The sequence below is a fragment of the Callithrix jacchus genome, chromosome 12, assembly GCF_049354715.1.
Source record: "Callithrix jacchus isolate 240 chromosome 12, calJac240_pri, whole genome shotgun sequence".
Taxonomy (NCBI): Eukaryota; Metazoa; Chordata; class Mammalia; order Primates; family Cebidae; genus Callithrix; species Callithrix jacchus.
This window is the reverse complement of record NC_133513.1, coordinates 22,303,186-22,318,905: the sequence shown is the minus strand read 5'-3', so window position 1 is coordinate 22,318,905 and position 15,720 is coordinate 22,303,186. Positions and strand designations below refer to the sequence as shown.

The 15,720-nt window shown below is 43.8% G+C and overlaps 1 protein-coding gene across 6 annotated transcripts in view; it reads left to right on the top strand.

Annotated features, from left to right (window-relative positions):
• Nucleotides 1-15,720, top strand: part of DNAH3 (dynein axonemal heavy chain 3) — a 188,326-nt gene that overhangs the window by 5,357 nt on the left and 167,249 nt on the right. For 4 of the 6 annotated variants that reach the window (XM_078344834.1, XM_078344833.1, XM_035267124.3 and 1 more), the window contains exons 3-7: nt 913-1,138; nt 5,209-5,281; nt 5,865-6,039; nt 9,303-9,492; nt 11,196-11,391. In XM_078344834.1, the coding sequence (XP_078200960.1) occupies nt 913-1,138; nt 5,209-5,281; nt 5,865-6,039; nt 9,303-9,492; nt 11,196-11,391 (860 nt within the window). Of the gene's footprint in view, nt 1-912; nt 1,139-1,239; nt 1,320-5,208; nt 5,282-5,864; nt 6,040-9,302; nt 9,493-11,195; nt 11,392-15,720 lie in introns of those variants that run through there. The other 2 variants (XM_078344835.1, XM_078344836.1) reach the window with 2 other exon arrangements.

Here is a 15,720-nt window from a genome sequence, read left to right as displayed (position 1 = left end):
AGGATTAGCAGCTTTAGTCACTTTTGCCCCAAGAAGAGGCTACAGCAGTGTAGGGGAGAGAGCTATACCACTGTCAAAGGTGAGTTAGAATCTGGCCATCCACTGATCTGCTGTGTTATTTACGCTCCCTGAACTTTTGCATGTTTCATTGTAAAATGAGGGTACCTACCTTGTAGTCATGTCCATAAGGAATAAAGACCAGAGATGTCAATTAGCTGCCTCACATTTACTGGTAAATGCAAGCTATTATCTTTGACATCAGAAATCATGCTCACAATGGTCAGTGGAGTATAATTGGTGTTCGTTCAGAAAATCTTTCCACTGAATGTGCAGAAGGCAAAAACAAAGCATAAGGTGTTATACCCGAGCGAGTTTAAACAGAAGCGCCACACTCTGAGTTTGTTGAGAGTCTGCTTTAATGGCCAGCGTCCGAGAGTCAGCTAGAGCTCAAACCTCTCGGCCCAGAACAGAGGGTGGTCAACATTTTTATAGCAGTTTAAGGTCAGGGGGCAGTAAGCAGATTATTACAGAAGCAGAAGGAGCAGGTTAGGGGAAGGGGTGGTGGTGCCTAACAATAAAATTCTCTTTAAAGTTGTTTCTCACTCAGGATGTGGGGTAGGTAGTTACACAGTTGCAGATACAGGATGTATGGGCCTGCAGGCACTGTTTCTCAGAAAATTGGTTACAAAGATGCCAGGCATCTCCAACTACAAAGTTCTCAGAACAGAATGCCCTACATAGCTCAGGGTGGGCAAAATGGAGTTGGCAGGATTGTTTAAAATGTATTCATCACAGCCAAGCTAGGGTATGTCAAAGGCACTTGGAACTCTCATGAGCCTCTGTGTGAGCAGAGCCCAGGCTCATCGAGAGATGTTCCTCGTTGTGTCTCACTCTGCACCTCTTCCCTCGTAGACTGTCATGTCACACAGCTTTTACCCGCCCCTGATGCAGCATGCATCATGGACCTTGGCTGCACCCTTCAAAGAGCAGCAGCACCACCGTGGACCCAGTGATTCCATCGCCAACAACTACTCCTTGATGGCCCAGGACCTGAAGCTGAAAGACCTGCTGAAAGTCTATCAACCGGCCACCATCAACATCCCTAGGGACAGGACCAGTCAGGGGCTGCCATTGTCAGGTACTTATGGCAGTGTTATACCCTGGCAGAATGGGGCTTTGGAGTGATTTTTTTTTAAGTTGGAGTCTCACTCTGTTACCCAGGCTAGAGTGCAGTGGTGCGATCTCAGCTCACTGCAACCTCCACCTCGCAGGTTCAAGTGATTCTCCTGCCTCAGCCTCCCAAGTAGCTTGGATTACAGGTATGTGCCACCATGCCTAGCTAATTTTTTTAGTAAAGATGGAGTTTCACTATGTTGACCAGGCTGTTCTCAAACTCCTAACTTCAGGTGATCCACCTGCCTCAGCCTCCCAAAGTGCTGGGATTACAGGCATGAGCCACCATACCCAGTCTGGAATGAACTATTTACTCCTGGGTTCTGATCCTGGCTCCCCTTTTGCTGCAGCTAACTTTGGAGAACTTTGCAAAGCCTCACTCTTCTCCTTACCTATTAAATGGAAATTATTGCAATGGCTAACATTTATAGACCGTTTACCAGACACTTTTCTATGTACTTGTGTTATTGATTGCTGCATGATAAGTTGCTCCAAAACTCTGTGGCTTAAAACAACCAGTATTTATTATCTTACAATTTCAGTGGGGCAGGAATGTGGGCATGGCTTAATTCATAGTGCTGGCTCAGGGCCCCTCACTAGCGTGCAATCAAGGTGTACACCATGGCCACCATCATCTAAAGGCAACTAGGGAAGGATCCTCTTCCAAGCTCACTCATGTCATCAGGTCCTTGCTGGCTGTTGGCCATAGACATCAGTTTCTTGCCACATGAGCCTCTCCCCTAGAACAACTCACACAACATGGCTTCTGGCTTCCCTTAGAGTGAGGGAGGGAGGGAGAGAGGGGGAGAGAGAGAGAGAGAGAGAGAGAGAGAGAGAGAGCGAGCGCCAGCAAGAGAGAACCCATAGTCTTTTTGGAACTTAATCCTGGAAGTGACATCCTATCACTTTTGCCATATTCTGTTTGTTAAGAGTCACTAGTTCTATCCTACACTCAATGGGAGAGGATTACACAACAAAGGGGTGTTACCAGGAGATGGAGATCATTGGGGGCCATCTTGGAAGCTGCTTACCATGGCACCTTGTATGTATTAATTTAATTTCCACCAAGCATACATAATCTGCATAAAGGTATCCTTTAGTAATTTTTGTTGGACATATGTTGGCACTCTCGATCTGCTCTCTGTCTCAAACTCATTTTCATTTTTCTCTCTGTGCTACATTTGGATGAGTTTCTCAATCACATATTCCAATTCACTAATTTCCTCCTCAACTCTGTTCAGTCTTGAGTTTTTCATGTCTAATGAGTGTGTTTTAGCTAATGACAATAACTATTTCAAATTTCCTAATTACTTATGGTTTTCTTTTTTCTTTCTTTTCTTTTCTTTACTTTTTTTTATTGAGATGGAGTTTCACTCTTGTTTACCCAGGCTGGAGTGCAATGGCGCGATCTTGGCTCACTGCAACCTCCGCCTCCTGGGTTCAGGCAATTCTCCTGCCTCAGCCTCCTGAGTAGCTGGGATTACAGGCATCCACCACTATGCCCAGCTAATTTTTTTTTTGTATTTTTAGTAGAGACGGGGTTTCACCATGTTGACCAGGATGGTCTCGATCTCTTGACCTCATGATCCACCCACCTTGGCCTCCCAAAGTGCTGGAATTATAGGCATGAGCCACCGCGCCCGGCCTACTTATGGTTTTCTATCTCCCTTCTCCAAATTCTGATTCCATTCTTATTGTCATAGTCCTTTCAATATCACCTGGAGGATTTTTTTTCCCAAGAGGTTCTTACCAGTGTTATTTGTGTATCACATATACACACATAGTCTCTAGGATGCTGCCTTTGCATGTTCCTGCTTTGAGGATATGTGGCAAATAATTAATGCCCAAATGTTCAAGGTCATAATATGCAGAACCTTAAGTTTGCTGCTCTAAAATAATTGCTAATTTCATGGTCATTGTCATAGTTTGTTTTGGGTTGTTATAACAAAGTGTCATAAACTGAGTGGCTTATAAACAACAGAAATTCATATCTTATGTTTCTGGGGGCTGTAAAGTCTGAGATCAAGGTACTGACAGATTCAGTGTATGGTGAGTGTCCTCTTCCTGATTTATAGATATCGGTCTTCTTTATCTTTTTGCTGTGTGCTCACATGGGAGAAGGGGTGAGGGGTATTTTTGGTGTTTCTTTTATAAAAGCACAATCTAATTTATAAGATGGAGCCCTTATGACCTAATCACCTCCCAAGGGTCCCACCTCCAAATACCATCATGCTGGGAATTAAGTTTCAACATACAAATTTTGACAAGACATTAGCATTCAGGCTGTAGTAGTCTTTAATAATTTTCTTAGTCCAAAATTACTAGTATCTGTGAAGAACTAGTGCTAATGCCTCCCAGGTTTCATTGTCCCAAAAATTCTCAGGCAAGCCAGAGTCTTTGAGTATAAAGTACTAAGATGCTTTCTTAAGAGTGGCACTGGTGTCTGTTATTCATGTCCTTGCTTGAGTTGATTTCTGCTTATTGTTCATTAAAATACACCTGTACTTGCAGGACCTTAAAAATTTATTTTGGAGCAATATTGTTTTTCTGTATTATTTCCATTTTGTAAATCTATTCCTCAATTATTGAGTTTATTGAGAGAATTGCTTGAGCCCGGGAGTTGGAGACGAGTCTGGGCAACATGACAAAACCCTGTCTCTACAAAATATAGGAAAATTAGCTGGACGTGGTGGCATGCACCTGTATCAGCTACAGGAGGCTGTGGTGGGAGGATCGCTTGAGCCTGAGAGGTTGAGGTTGCAAGGAGCTGAAATCACGCCATTGCACTCTAGCACAAGCAACAGAGCGAGACATTGTCTCAAAAAAAAAAGATTTTTAAAAATTATTGTTATGTTTAGACTACTTTGAGCAGTTCAAAGATAGACACTTTATCAAGTAATATCTAGCTAAAGTTTAATAATATAGTTTTCATATTACTTATTGAATTAATTATAGCTACCTTCTATTTATTGCAAATGATATTGTTTTTTCCACTTGCAATAAATATATACTTACTGTTTTTCTATTTGTGATAATATAAAATTTCTTTTACAAATAAACATACTGTTTATTTATTTATTTATTATTATTATTATTATTTGAGACAGAATCTTGCTCTATCACTCAGGCTAGAGTGCAATAGTGCAATATTGGCTCACTGCAACCTCCAGCTCCCAGGTTCAAGCAATTCTCCCTGCCTCAGCCTCCCAAGTACCTAGGACTACAGGTGCTCACCACCATGCCTGGCTAATTTTTATATTTTTTAGTAGAGATGGGGTTTTGCCATGTTGGCCAGGCTGGTCTTGAACTCCTGACCTCAGGTGATCCATCTGCCTCGGCCTCCCAAAGTACTGGAATTACAGATGTGAGCCACTGTGCCAGGCCAAATGTACTAAGTTTAAATCTACTTAAGTGTACTTAAAGAGAAACATTAAACAGTAATACAACAGGTGTTTATAAAATAGAGCATACAGTATTGGAGAATACATGAAATTGGCAGTTATTAATTCTCACCAAATGTATGGACGAATGGAAGATATGCACATACCCACTTTATGGTTGAGGAAGCTGAGGTCCAGAGTGCTGAAGCCAGTTCTTCAGGGTCACACAGGTAATCGGCGATGCATGCGGGACCTGAGCCCACATCTTCTGTTGCATCGCACCATATCATGTCCACTCCGCTTAGAGTGCTCCTGGATTGTTCCAAAGTCATGTCCCTGTGGACAGACTTTCTTTTAAAAATAAATATACTGTTTATTTTTATTTTTATACTGTTTTATTTTATTATAATAATAATTATTATTATTGTTTAAGACAGAGTCTTGCTCCATCACTCAGGCTAGAATGCAGTAGTGCAATCTTGGCTTACTGCAACCTCCAGCTCCCAGGTTCAAGCAATTCTTCCTGCTTTAGCCTCCCGAGTAGCTGGGACTGCAGGTGCTTGCCACCACGCCCGGCTAATTTTTTATATTTTTTAGCAGAGATGGGCTCAAGGTCACTGCCCATCACTGATGTCTTTCTTCTCCATTCTTTCAGCAAATAAAAGCTCCTTAGAGCCCATTATGAAGAAAACGAAGTTTTCCTACAGAAACAAAGAGGAGTCCACTGGGTAAGATGTCACTGTGGGCACCAGAGAAGGAAGGACAGTGGGCTGAACAGAAGAAGGATGTGGTCTCGCTAAAGCCACACTCTCTGCTTCTTGGCTTCAAAGCATTCCCAGATAATCATGCTTTTATCCACCAATCACCTCAATCAAAAAGAAATTTTTTTGAGATGGAGTCTCGCTCTGTTGCCCAGGCTGGAGTGCAGTGCACCATCTCAACTCGCTGCAACCTCCACCTCCTGGGTTTAAGCAATTCTCCTGCCTCAGCCCCCTGAGTAGCTGAAATTACAGGTACATGCTACCATGCCTGGCTAATTTTTGTATTTTTAGTAGAGATGGGGTTTCATTATGTTGGCCACGCTTTTTTAGATCGTAAACAAAAATAAGCCTACTGAACACATGCTAAAATACCTGAGGTGTTCAGTCATTAGAGACATCATTGAAGTATACATACCTGCCATTAGATGACACAGGGGAGAGGGGCTTCTGTGGCAGAACCACACTCATCAGACTAGAGAATGTATAGATAACACCACAGCACCTCTCTGGAGAACCAAACACCAAGGACTGAGCTGTGTCTACTTTTCAGGATCAAGTTGGCCTGCAAGACGTCAACCTTCTCACCCATGAAGAAGGAGGTAGAGACATCTTTGATGCTCCCTGGAAGCAGACCAATGAGTCCAGAACAGCAGATTGATGTCATGTTACAGAAGGAGATGGAAATAGAAAGTAAAGAAAGCAAGCCCTCTGAATCAGACCTGGAGGTATGTTCTTGTTGCCCCCTTTCCCTCAGTTTGCTGAGTAATACTCTTGGCATCTCAGTGATTCTAAATTCAGGGAGAACAGCAGAATTGCCTGGGAAATGTTTGAAAAATACCAAAGTCTAGACCCAAGACAGGCTACTGAAGAGGGCATGTGTTTGTGTGCTTGTGTGAGTGAGTAAGAGAGAGAGAGAGAGAGAGAGAGAGAGAGAGAGAGAGAGAAAGAGAATGTGTGTGTGCATGTTCTCTGCCCTAGTAAATGATGGAAATTGATACCTTGGGTTCTTTTAGAACATGGGTTTTAAAAATGGTGACCCATAGGCTAGAGGTGCCAGATTTTGCAAGACAAACAATGGGACACATAGTTAAATTCAATTTTTGATCATGAATAACTTTTTAGTATAAATATATCCTAAAGCATCCCATATTTTATGTGGGATCTCTATCATAGGCTGAATTGGGCCTGTAGATGTGTTTTGAAAATGAAGTGGCTGGGCATGGTGGCTCATTCCTGTAATCTCAGCACTTTGGAGGGCGGAGGTGGGCGGATCACTTGAGGTCAGGAGTTCAAAGCCAGCCTGGCCAACATGGTCAAACCCTATCTCTACTAAAAATACAAAAAAAATTAGCCCGGCATGGTGGTGGGCACCTGTAATTACAGCTACTTGGGAGGCTGAGGCAGGAGAATTTCTTGAACCTGGGAGGTGAAGGTTGCAGTGAGCTGAGATCAAGCCACTGCACTTCAGCCTGGGTGACAGAGTGAGACTCTGCCTCAAAAAAAAAAGAAAGAATGAGGTGTCTGGGCATGTTGGCTCATGCTTGTAATTTCAGCACTTTAGGGGGAGGAGAAGGGAGGATCACTTGAGCCCAGGATCTCAAGACCAGCCTGGGAAACACGGAGAAACCTCATCTCTATAGAAATTAGCTGGGCATGGTACCGTGTATCTGTGGTCCCAGCTGCTTGGGAGGCTGAGGTGAGAGAATTGCTTGTCCCCAGGAAGCTGAGGCTGCAGTGAGCTATTACTGTGCTACTGCACTCCAGTTTGAGCAGCAGAGTGAGACTCTGTCTCAAAAAAAAAAGGATAGGGGGAGGAATTCAAAACCCTTTCTAGGACAAGACGACCTACTCTTGGTCCCCTTCTCTGACACCTCAGGTATCCCAGCTATGATCATGCCACTGTATTCCAGCCTGGGCAACAGAGCAAGATCCTATCTCAAAAAAGAGAGAGAATGAGGAAAGTTTCACATAAGCTACATTTTCCAACTTCTCTTGAGAAAGCTAAAATACTTGGTGCTAAGCAGTAGCTACCTCCTTTAGATGAGAAATCCACTCTTCAGTTCATCACAGTTCCCACCATTCCTTATTATTTTCTTAGATGTAGCCAACTTTCACTTCTTAACATTACCTGCCTGGCTCCAGGTAGATGTTTGCGTTTCCAACTCATTCTTAAAAGAACAACAAAACTTTAGAGCAAATGTCTTGTGAGTTCAGGGTGTATAATACAATGATTAAGAAAAACTCACAGTGACTATGTGCTACTGGCAAAATTCCATGCTAAACCCTCTAGCTACTTAACCCTACTCAAGACCTGGGTTCTGTGATTATCACTATTGTCCACTTGTGGAAAGTGGAGTATAGACTGATTAAGCAATGCGCTAAGGGCTACAGGGTAAGAGACAAAACTAGGACTTAGCCCAGGTCTGGCTGTTACCAAAGTCTCTGTGTTCTTACGACCTGTGCACCATTTCACAAACTTGCCTAAAGATCAGGATCATCTGGGGTGCTTGTTAAACACCCTAACTGCCTGAGGAGGGACCTGGGAATATGGATTTTAACAAGCGCTTTTTACCCTCACCTGAACCCAGAAGATTCTTAAAATCAGAAAAGCTTCGCAATACTCCCGTTAGCAGCTGCTTTTACTAATTTTGGAGAGAGGTGAGAGTAACAAAGAGGTGGCAGCAACCTCTTTTTTTTTAGACGGAGTCTCACTCTGTCACCCAGGCTTGAATGCAGTGGCACTATGTTGCCTTACTGTAAACTTCGCTTCCTGGGTTCAAGTGATTCTGCTGTCTCAGCCTCCCAAGTAGCTGAGATTACAAGTGTGCACCACCCCACCTGGCTAATTTTTGTATTTTTGGTGGAGATGGGGTTTCACGGTGTTGGCCAGGCTGGTCTCGAACTCCTGACCTCAGGTGATCCACACGCTTTGGCCTCACAATATGCTGAAATCACACGCAGGAGCCACCGCACCTGGCCAGCAGCCTCTTCTGCTCTGGCACTGAAATTTAAAAATAGACTTCAAGCCCTTTTCTCACACTCTATGCTTCTCCTCTATCTGAAATTAGTGATTCCTAGAGCCACTCAGCCATCCAGCAGCTCAGAGGCAAACCCAAATATAAAAAATTTCGTGAAGTCACCAGGTCCCATTGGCCATTTTTGTTTCATTTGTGTGTTTATGTTGTTTTCAAAACTTAAAAGGCTGTGCTTGGATAAGAAGAACTATCAGCTGAGTGCAGTGGTTCATGCCTATAATTCCAGCACTTTGGGAGGATGAGGCAGGCAGATCACCTGAGGTCAGGAGTTCAAGACCAACCTGGCCAACATGGTGAAACCCCGTCTCTACTAAAAATATAAAAATTAGCCAGGTGCGGTGGTATGTGCCAATAGTCCAAGCTACCTGGGAGGCTGAGGCTGGAGAATCACCTGAACCCAGGAGGCAGAGGTTGTAGCGAGCTGAGATTGCACCACTGCACTCCAGCCTGGGAAACAAAAGTGAAATTCTGTCTCAAAAAAAAGAACCTTCACATATCTTGGACTTTGGGGATATTTTTCCCCACTGACAACTATAAGCCACAGGATCAAAGTACTTTATAGGAGATTATTACTGTTCAGGAGGGTGAATGATTAGAGGCTATTTTAGGAGCTTGTCATTCCTTTTCTTAAAGGTCACCAGATGTGCTTCTTCCATCCCTGGTCTCTGCACTCACACTCCCCTCTTCTCATCTGAGTGGCATTTGACAGATCTTCCCTTATACCCCACTGACATCTCTCCAGCTTTGGTTGAATCTTCTGAAGCCCTGGGGAAAATTTGTCAGTGACCTCCTTGCCATGGGTGTGAAGCAACAGGCCCAGAGTGCATGATGACAAAAAGTGAAGGGTGTGGATGAATGCTGTGTGAATGGAGTTCCTTGGCAGTTGATGGGCAGGACAGGTGATCCGTGATCCAATCATGACCATTTTCTTGCTGGTGCTTCGTTTATGGAAGAGATACTCTTACTATCTGACCAATGGAATCCGCAAAGACATGATTGCCCCTGAGGAGGGTGAAGTGATGGTTCGGATTTCAAAGCTGATTTCTAACAAGCTGCTGACAAGTCACTTCCTGGAGCCCCTGATGGTGGTCCTCATGCAGGAGAAGGAGAATGACTATTACAGTAGCCTCATGAAAAGCATTGGTAAGGTTGGCAGGCATAAAGAGGGCTGGGGAGCTTCTGTGTAGAGGGCACCTTCTTTTTTATTTTTATTTTTGTAGAGGCAGGGTCTTGCTTTGTTGCTCAGGCTGGTCTGGAACTTCTGGGCTCAATCCAGCCTCCCTTCTCAGCCTCCCAAAGTGCGGGGATTGCAGGCATGAGGCACCGCGCCTGGCCTGGAAGGCACCTTCTTTCTTCTTGCTTTGTCATTTGCCACCCTGGTTCCGCTGGAAATACCCAAAACATCATTTAACCTTTAATTCAAATTCCCCCATCCCTCTGCTATCACTGATGTCTATGCCAGCATTTCACATATTAACGTGCATTCACATAACCTGCAGATCTTATCAAAATGCTGATTCTGATTCAGTTGATCTGAACCTGGGCCCTGAGATTCTACATTTGTAAAATTTTTTTAGGGACAGGCTCTCCTTATGTTGCCCAGGCTTGTCTCAAACATCCTGGACTCAAGAGATCCTCCTGCCTCGGCCTCCCAAAGTGCTGGGATTATAGGCAGTAGTGTGATCTTGGCTCACTGCAACCTCCGCCCCCTGGGCTCAAGCAATTCTCCTGCCTCAGCCTCCCAAATAGCTGGGATTACAGGTGTGCACCACCACACCCAGCTAATTTTTGTATTTTTAGTAGAGATGGGGTTTTGCCATGTTGGCCAGGCTGGTCTCAAATTCATGACCTCAAGTGATCTGCCCACTACAGCCTCCCAAAGTGTTGGGATTACAGGCGTGAGCCATGGCGCCTGGCATGCTACTCATTCTTTTTGACCCAGTACCATTACTACTTCTATGAAGCTTTCTACCAATCTTTCTTAGTACATAAAACATTTGGCCTCTAAATTTCTATTTGTAAGTGTAATGGATGGTATCATCCATTGTGGGGTTTTGGGTGTGTGCATCTATTTTGGTGTGAGAAAGCAATCAATGACTAATGAGGTACCAGCAAATCCTATTTCATTGTCACGCATGATACTAGACATCCTACCAGGGCTCCGCACTGTGAATTCACACTCCTCCTTCCTGTAAAATATCCTCAGAAAACAAACACCTCGAGTGAAGCTTCCCCAGTTGAGTTTTACCCAGGGGATTACCTGTGACTTTGCAAATGGTTAGAGGCTCATTTACATTCTTAGAGTTGAAGCTAAAACCAGGTATGCTAGATCATGCCTGTAATCATAGCCCTTTGGGAGGCCAAGGCGGGCAGATCACCTGAGGTCAGGATTTTGAGACCAACCTGGCCAATATGGCAAAACCCCATCTCTACTAAAAATACAAAAAATTAGCTGAGTGTGGTGGCAGACACCTGTAGTCCCAGCTACTCTGGAGGCTGAGGCAGGAGACTTGCTTGAACCTGGGAGGCAGAGGTGGAGGTTGCAGTGAGCCGAGATCGTACCACTGCACTCCAGCCTGGGACAGAGTGAGACTCTGTCTGAAGAAAAAAAAAAAAAGAGTTGAAGCTAAGGCCAGGTGTAATAACTCATGCCTGTAATCCCAGCACTTTGGGAGGCAGAGCGGGGAGGATCACTTGAGTCCAGGAGTTTGAGACCAACCTGGCCAACATAGTGAGACCCTATCTCTATATTAAAAAAAAAAAAAAAAAAAAAGAAAGAAAGAGTTGAAGCTAAGAGCACAAACCTTAGAGCTTAATAAACTGGTGTTTGTCCTTTCCCGTTATAGTTGATTACATCCTCTTGGACCCCATGGAGAGAAAACGGCTCTATATTGAGAGCATCCCCCGCTTGTTTCCTCAAAGAGTGATCCGGGCCCCTGTGCCCTGGCACAGTGTCTACAGGAGCGCCAAGAAGTGGAACGAGGAGCATCTGTACACGGTGAACCCCATGATGCTCAGCCTGAAAGAACTGTGGTTTGCAGAGTAAGAAGTCCCTCCTTTTTTTTCATTCCCTTTCTTTATTGCATCCATAAGTAAGCAAACCTATTCTGCTGTGTACAGTGGGAGTAGCCCTGCCAGTGCAGAGACATGAAAGGGAAAAAAAATCCTAGCCCAAATGTGCACGTGAACTATAAACAACACCTCTCCTTTCAGGCTTATGTGTTCCTCCTTTGTGTTCCCAGGGCACCCTGTGCCTGTCTCTGAGCACTGGAGTATCCGCTTAATTGCACAGACTTGGAACCAGCCTGTTCAGGTCTAACTCCTGGCTCTGCTGTTTCGCAGACATTAGTGTGTGTCACATCACTTTTCTGTGCCTTGCCTTCTTTATCTCTAAATTTGCAATCATGTTAATAAGTTTCCACTTCATAGGACTGATAAGAGGAATAAATAACACATTTAAAGCATTTGAAACAGTATCTAATATAACAAGCACCAGTAATTGTTAATTTGGCATTACCTCCTTTATGACATCACCCTCAGTTATAATAGAACATTTACTTATTTTTCTCCCTGTAGCTTATGAGATGTGTAGAGGCTTGGGTTTTATTCCTGTTTTTTTTTTTTTTTTTTTTTTTTTAAGATGAGTCTCACCTTGTCACCCAGGCTAGAGTTCAGTGGCACAATCCCTGTTCACCGCAACCTCCTCCTCCCAGGCGCGAGCAGTCCTCCCAGCTCAGTCTCCCAAGTAGCTGGGACCACAGACTCATGTCACCACACTCAGCTAATTTTTTGATAGAAACAGGGTTTCACTGCATTGCCCAGGCTGGTCTCGAACTCCTAAGCTCAAGCAAGCCTCCCACCTTGGTCCCTCAAAGTTCTGGGATTACAGGTGCAAGCCATCACACCCAGATGATCTTATTCCTTTATAAAGCTCAGTGCCAGTGCAGGGCTGGCAAGCAGTCAGTGATCTCTCAGGTATAATTATCAATGATTAAATTGACAAAACTGCATCTAAAAAAAAAAAATTGTAGGAGTCCAGATGAGGCAGAAGCCACCTTTTTTCACTCTTTCATTTTTTTCATGCACACGTATGTTCATTGTGGCACTATTTTCAATAGCAAAGACCAGAAACCAATCCAAATGCCCATCAATGATAGACTGGATAAAGAAAATGTGGCACATATACACCATGGAATACTATGCAGCCAAGCAAAAGGATGAGTTCATATCCTTTGTAGGGATATGGATGAATCTGGAAACCATCATTCTCAGCAAACTGACACAAGAACAGAAACCCAAACACCACATGTTCTCACTCACAGGTGGGTGTTGAGCAATGAGAACACATGGACACATGGAGGGGAGCATCACACACCGGGGTCTGTTGGGGCTGGGGTCTGTTGGGGGGTGGGGGGCTAGGGGAGGGACAGTGGGGGATAGGGAGGTTGGGGAAGGATAACATTGGGAGAAATGCCTGATGTTGGTGATGGGAGGGTGGAGGCAGCAAACCACCATGGCATGTGCATATCTGTGCAACAATCCTGCAAGATGTGCACGTGTACCCCAGAACTTAAAGTACAATTTAAAAAAAAAAGGTGAGATATCCACATTCCACAAAATTCATCCTTTTAAAGCACACAATGTGATAGTTTTTAATATATTCACAAGTTTGTTTAATCCTCACCACTGTCTAATTCGAGAATATTATTATTACCCCCAAAAGAAACCCATTAGCAGCCACTCCCCATTCTTGCCTTCCCCCATTTTCTTCCAACCACTACTCGATTTTCTGTTTCTATGGATTTACCTATTCTGGACATTTCACAGAAATGGAATCATGCAATGTATGATCTTTTGTGTCTGGTACCTTTCAATGAACAATGTTTTCAGTCTTCAGCCACATTGAAACTTGTATCAGTACTGCTTCCTCTTTATGGCTGCATACTAATCCACTGGATAGCTATCCCACATTTGTTTTATCTATGCATCAGTTGCAGTGGGCAGGGAGGAGGAAGGCTGTGGTTTTTTTTTTAGTGAGCCTTTCTTTCAAGAAGGGGTACAAATCCTGGTGAGAGAATGAAGACACTGGAGTTCACTGAAAGGCCAGGCTAATGAAATGATGAGTTGCCCCCCTTTGAGTTTTTTAATTAGAAAAATTGGAGGCAGATATGCTTACTTAACTTTGATTGGCCGAACTTGTTAGTAGCCCATATATTTTGTTTTGGGAGGATATCTAGCTTTGAACATGTTTAGCTTAAGGGAGCCCTGTGGCTTGGAGAACCTACTTGTTTTTCAAATCCTTAGTTTTGCTTATATTTTAAAATGGAGGCCAGGTGCAGTGGCTCACGCCTGTGATTCCAGCACTTTGGGAGGCTGAGGCAGGTGAATCATGAAGTTGGGAGTTCGAGACCAGCCTGGCCAATGTGGTGAGACCCTGTCTCTACTAAAAATACAAAAAATAGCCAGGCGTGTTGGCAGGCACCTGTAACCCCAGCTACTTGGGTGGTTGAGGCAGGAGAATTGCATGAACCAGGGAGGCAGAGGTTGCAGTGAGCCGAGATCATGCCACTGGACTCCAGCCTGGGCAACAGAGCAAGACTCTATTTCAGAAAAAAAAAAAAAAGAGGAATTGAGAGTGAAGTCAAGTTAGGACAGAGCCCACCAGTGAAAGGAAATAACTGTATTCTCTTCTTTGAACTGAATTCAGTTTTCTAAAGTATTGGAGGTACCAGTCAACAGTCAGGACATTGAGAAAAAATAAGTAATTTTCTAATTAGGTGGAAGCATATGAAGTAATAATTTATAGAATGGGATCTGAATTCTGGTTCTTGTTCTGTCACTAATTAACAGTCTAATCTGAGGGAAATTAATCCCCCTGTGACCCTGTTTGTTTGTTTCTTTCTTACTTTCTTTCTTTTTTTTTTTTTTTTTTTTGAGACGGAGTTTCGCTCTTGTTACCCAGGCTGGAGTGCAATGGCGCGATCTCGGCTCACCGCAACCTCCGCCTCCTGGGTTCAGGCAATTCTCCTGCCTCAACCTCCCGAGTAGCTGGGATTACAGGCGTGCGCCACCATGCCCAGCTAATTTTTTGTATTTTGAGTAGAGACGAGGTTTCACCATGTTGACCAGGATGGTCTCGATCTCTTGACATCGTGATCCACCCGCCTCGGCCTCCCAAAGTGCTGGGATTACAGGCTTGAGCCACCACGCCCGGCCCTCTTTCTTTCTTTTAGAGAGGGTCTTTCTCTGTCACCCAGGGTGCAGTGCAGTGGCATGATTAGAGCTCACTGCAGCCTCAAAGTCCCAAATAGCTGGGACTACAGGTGCATACCACCATGCCTGACCAATTTTTAAATTTTTTGTAGAAACATGATATCTCTATGTTGCTTAGGCTGGTCTTGAACTCCTGGCCTCAAGAATTCCTCCCTCCTCAGCCTCCCAAAGTGCTGGGATTAGAGGCATGAGCAAATGGGAATCATCATAACAATACCTACCTCATGGAGTTGTTAGGGAAGGAAAGTGCTAAGACTACTGCTTGGCACACAGTAGTTAGTTACTCAACAAATGAAAATATTGCTTTATGTACAAGCATGTGTGTGAGCTAAAAATATAAATTAACATAAAAACTAGTGAGGAAGTCAGTCTTTGAGCTGGGTGAATTGCCAGAAAGTTCATGTAACATAGAAACTAGTGAGGAAGTCAGTCTTTGAGTTGGAAGAATTGTCAGAAACTTCATGCTAAGAAGATAGTAGATACATGTAAGTGAGTTTAAATTGATCTTCTAGCAAAGATGGCGAATTGTTGAACCTATAGCTTCACTGAGAAGAAAGGCTTTTTACCACTTGTTTTTCATGATGGCTCACGCCTGTAATCCTAGCACCTCGGGAGGCTGAGATGGGAGGATCACTTGAGGTCAGGAATCGTACAACATCCTGGCCAACATAATGAAACCCTGTCTCTACTAAAAATACAATCATTAACCGAGTGTGGTGGTGAGTGCCTGTAGTCCCAGCTACTTGGGAGGCTGAGGCAGAAGAATTGCTTGAACCCCAGAGATCAAGGCTGTTGTGAGTCTCAGACTACAGCACTGCACTCCGGCCTCGGTGACAGAGTGAGAACCCTGTCTCAAAAAAAAAGTAGGGGGCTTGATGAGAGATTTTTATTAGTTTCTGCTCTTCCTTATCCATCCCCACTATGCTACTGATATACCCTGGAAAACTCTAGCAGCAATAGTTCTACGAGGTGTCACTCAAGCATAAGATAGAAAATAAATATATATTAGGTCCAGAAGCTCCTTCCTCTCTCTCTTGTCTTCCAAACTATGAGTTCATTTGTTTTTTCATTTATTTAGTCATTCATTTATTCATTCAT